Source organism: Notothenia coriiceps, unplaced genomic scaffold (genome assembly GCF_000735185.1).
Source record: "Notothenia coriiceps isolate Sejong01 unplaced genomic scaffold, NC01 NC01_scaffold00004740, whole genome shotgun sequence".
NCBI lineage: Eukaryota > Metazoa > Chordata > Actinopteri > Perciformes > Nototheniidae > Notothenia > Notothenia coriiceps.
The window spans coordinates 519-5,105 of record NW_011337441.1 but is presented as its reverse complement, the minus strand read 5'-3'; the positions used below and the strand labels follow the sequence as shown (position 1 = coordinate 5,105).

Here is a 4,587-nt window from a genome sequence, read left to right as displayed (position 1 = left end):
TCTCCATGTCTCTTCTTCATCAACATGTGTCCCCTCTTCTCCATGTCTCTTCTACATCAACATGTGTCCCCTCTTCTTCATGTCTCTTCTACATCAACATGTGTCCCCTCTTCTTCATGTCTCTTCTACATCAACATGTGTCCCTTCTTCTTCATGTCTCTTCTACATCAACATGTGTCCCCTCTTCTCCATGTCTCTTCTACATCAACATGTGTCCCCTCTTCTCCATGTCTCTTCTACATCAACATGTGTCCCCTCTTCTCCATGTCTCTTCTACATCAACATGTGTCCCCTCTTCTTCATGTCTCTTCTACATCAACATGTGTCCCCTCTTCTTCATGTCTCTTCTACATCAACATGTGTCCCCTCTTCTTCATGTCTCTTCTACATCAACATGTGTCCCCTTCTTCATGTCTCTTCTACATCAACATGTGTCCCCTCTTCTTCATCAAGATATGTCCCCTCTGTGGAAAGAGACTCTGAAAGTTTCAGGAACAAAGAGGCGCTCCTTATTTTCATCTAAAGTAACAGACAGAGAATCAGCACTTTGGAAACACGGCTGAAACAGAGGGGATTATTGAAGATTGAAGATTCAACTTATTGTCATTACACATACAGGTGCTATGTAACGAAACGGTTTCTCTGCATTTGACCCATCCTAGTGTTAGGAGCAGTGGGCTGCCATTATGTACGGCGCCGTGTAGGGAACGGTGCCTTGCTCAGGGACACCTCGGTAGCACTTGGTCTTTCCGGGACTTGAACTGGTGACCTTCCAGTTGCCAAGCCAAGTCCCTATGGACTTCGCCACCACCGCCCTGTATGGGTAATGCTGCAATGATCTGTTTGGTGTTTCAGCCAATCAGAGACAGGCTCTGTATATATCTGAGACCTGTGATATATTGATGAAGAAGAGGATGATAGGAGACATTTAATGAACGCATTGCTCTGGTGTGGTTGCAGGATCATGGGGAAGCAGAACAGCAAGCTGACTCCGGAGGTGATGGAGGACCTGGTGAAGAACACGGAGTTCAACGAGCACGAGCTGAAGCAGTGGTACAAAGGCTTCCTGAAGGACTGTCCCACCGGCCGGCTGAACCTCGACGAGTTCCAGCAGCTCTACGTCAAGGTGGGTCACCCATTAGTCTATTTATATATCCAGTCATTGATTCAGTTAGTCAGTGAATCATCCACTCAGTCATGTATTCATCCATCGATCCTTCCATCCAGTCAAAGGATTTCCTGAGAAACTGCCCCAACAACAGGCACACTTTGACTGAAACCAGTTGTTCTACGTCAAGATTCAAGGCTTTTATCGTCATTCGTACATAGCTACAGTGTAGTTATGACAGTGAAAATCTTATGTCACAGGCTGCTCCAACAGTGCAACACAATACAACAGATAAAAGGTGGATCATTTATCCATTCATTCATTTTTCCATTCAGTCATTCATACTAAGTGTAAGGGAAACTTCTGCAGCAATGGAGAGTCAGGACTCAGAGAGACACGAGGAGAGTTGGAGCTTTGATGTCAAACACTGGTGGTTTATTACAAGTATCGGCCGGAGAATTTCACATCACAAGTCACAGCAGCCAGAGGTTCTGACTGCACGGGTGGGTTGCCACATCAATTCTGGATAGCCTCTCTCTCGATAGACCTTTTAACTAGTTTACAGAGAGTTAATCAACATGGAGCACTGGAGATAGCCCCAACATCTGGAGACACTGAATCACCTGTCTGTGGTGCTTAGAAGCCAGCGTTCTCGCAGTCATAAAACCCTCTGTGACCGATAGTTGCCCGGTCATAAAACTGGTATAGCTGAAGCCTCCCATTCCTTAAGACAGATAACAGACTCAGGGTCATAAAACATCAACACACAGAAAAGGTTAGACTCTTAGGAGTAAGGACAGAAATATTCTCTAACACAAAGATTCCTGAAGGACTGAACCACCATCAGGTTGAACCTTGACTAGTTCCAGCAGATCTACGTCAAGGTGGGTCATCCATTCATATGTTTATTAAACCACCCATCCATCCAGTCAAAGGCTTCTTGAGAAACTGCCCCAACAACAGGCAAAATTTGACTGGTTCCAGTTGTTCTACGTCAAGGTGGGTCACCCGTCCATTTATCCTTCCATCTATCCATTAAACAATTCAGTCCCATCTATCCATCCATCCATATGGCAGAACTTTGAGTTCCAGTAATCTGGTTGAGAAATGTAAAACATGTCCCTCCTACCTTCGCAGTTCTTCCCGTACGGCGACGCCTCAAAGTTCGCCCAGCACGCCTTCAGGACCTTCGATAAGAACGGAGACGGGACCATCGACTTCAGAGAGTTCATCTGCGCTCTGTCCATCACGTCCCGCGGCAGCTTCGAGCAGAAACTCAACTGGGCCTTCAACATGTACGACCTGGACGGAGACGGCAAGATCACCCGGGTGGAGATGCTGGAGATCATCGAGGTGAGGGGGGGGGGTAAACTTATCAGGGGACCAATAACAGAACCCTGCACACCTGCTTTGAATGGAGACACAGATTCGTTACCGTAGAATACAACCTCTACGAAAAAGCCTTTTAAATATAAAAACTGAAGTTATGCCGCAGTGTTTTCTGTCTTTGTTGAGACTTCGGCTCAATCTTCATTCTAAGTGCCCTTATAAAGGCATGAACTTGAAGCCTGTTCTGCATACTACATACTATATAACGTGGGTATATTTAGGAGTGTGTGCTCAATCCTGCAGGTACATCTCCTACCTATAAACCCAACCAGATTAAGTGCTTCTGCATGAGCTAGCTTAAACAGAGCAGAATATAATACTCAGCAGGGTCAGTCAAAGAGCTGTCTCCTTCAAAGGTCCAGAATGCATCATCAGCTTTTTTTCCTCATCAGTTATGTTTGGTGTTCATAGTGAAATATCTAAATCCTCCCCCCAATGCTGGATGAAATAACCCTCCTTTCCTTGTGTTAATTTCTCCAACAGGCAATCTACAAGATGGTGGGCACGGTGATCATGATGAAGATGAACGAGGACGGCCTGACACCGCAGCAGAGGGTGGACAAGATCTTCGGAAAGATGGATAAAAACAACGACGACCAGATCTCGTTGGACGAGTTCAAGGAGGCGGCGAAGAGCGACCCGTCCATCGTTCTTCTGCTGCAGTGTGACATGCAGAAGTGAGACCTCCATCTTCACCCATTCACACTCTTCTCCTTCCCCTCCCTCTGTAAACACACTCTCTGGACTGCAGCACATGTTTTAATGTCTTTAGGTTCTCTGCCATCCCCACAGGAAAACATACAAAAAACAATGCTTGGACTACTTTTCAATGGACTCGCTTCTTGTGGTTGTATGCATGAGAATGTCAAAGCTGAATCATTTTGAATATAGCTATAAAGATATCATACGTTTCTATCTCCAAACCCGTGATTTGTGCACAGTAAAACCCCTCAAACATGTAGCTTGTAAATGAGTGGAGCACTGCGTGATGTTCCTGCAGTGTTTAGGAAAACCCCAGTGTTCACCGCTGCTGCCGCTGTACGCTTTACATTATACTAACTAAACAATAACTCCTATGATAATTGTAACTGTCTCTACTATCCAGACGTGGAGAATAGAGAGGCTGTTTTCACACGGTGGAACCAGGAAGAGTAGGTTCTTTGCATGCATATAATATGTGTCAGAAAAATATGAATCTCTTACCTTTTGCATCTTTAGGTGGTTATAAAAGAGAAACCCTATGGATTCATTTAGTATTGTTGCATGGGATGTACAGTATGTGACCATCACAGCGTTTGTTCACCTCCAGTAACGTGGGAGCACGCTTTCTCCATCCGGAAACACCTGTACGTGTTCAGTTTACGGAAGGATTGCAGATGTGGGTTAAGAGTTTCACATTAAAACACACACACAGAGGGATTACTGAGCGGGGTCTCCCGGGCACAGAAAGCAGGGGCAACTCTCAAATATGACCTCAAACAGACGGAAATCGACCACAAAGAGACATTAACAGAAACAATTGACTGCTTACAGATGTGAAGTGACTACAAAAAGAGTAAAACGACAAGAAAGAGACACAAATCAACTAAAAAGAGACATACAATTATTACAACCATACAACGAATGACAACAAAGGGACAAAGCTACTGCAAGCAGATGCAAAATGACCAGAAAAGCGACTCAACTAGAAAGTGACACAAACGACTGCAAAGAGACGTAAAACAACTACAGCAAAACCAAAATGACTTGAAAAATAAACTAAATTATTGCAAAGATAATATGAATGACTACAAATAGACAAAGCTACTAAAAGAGATTCACAAGATGACTTCAAAGAGAGACCCACAGACTACAAAGAGAGACCCACAGACTACAAAGAGAGACCCACAGACTACGAAGAGAGACAAAATGACTTCAAAGAGAGACCCACAGACTACAAAGAGAGACAAAATGACTTCAAAGAGAGACCCACAGACTTCAAAGAGAGACCCACAGACTTCAAAGAGAGACCCACAGACTACAAAGAGAGACCCACAGACTTCAAAGAGAGACCCACAGACTTCAAAGAGACTCACAATGACTACAAAGAG

At 44.5% G+C, this 4,587-nt stretch overlaps 1 protein-coding gene across 1 annotated transcript; it reads left to right on the top strand.

The window, feature by feature from the left end:
- The first annotated feature begins 963 nt into the window (after positions 1-963).
- Positions 964-4,363, top strand: LOC104942534 (visinin-like protein 1). The gene is made up of 3 exons (XM_010767761.1): positions 964-1,126; positions 2,246-2,461; positions 2,981-4,363. The coding sequence occupies exons 1-3, from the start codon at positions 965-967 to the stop codon at positions 3,176-3,178; spliced, it is 576 nt and encodes a 191-aa protein (XP_010766063.1). The 5' UTR covers position 964; the 3' UTR covers positions 3,179-4,363.
- The last annotated feature ends 224 nt before the right edge of the window (positions 4,364-4,587 follow it).

Bases quoted from the DNA above. Each gene is read 5' to 3' on its own strand.
- LOC104942534 (XM_010767761.1), top strand. From the start codon at position 965: ATGGGGAAGCAGAACAGCAAGCTGACTCCGGAGGTGATGGAGGACCTG. The intron at 1,127-2,245 runs GTGGGTCACCCA...CTACCTTCGCAG, and splicing joins TCCAGCAGCTCTACGTCAAG to TTCTTCCCGTACGGCGACGC. The intron at 2,462-2,980 runs GTGAGGGGGGGG...TTTCTCCAACAG, and splicing joins AGATGCTGGAGATCATCGAG to GCAATCTACAAGATGGTGGG.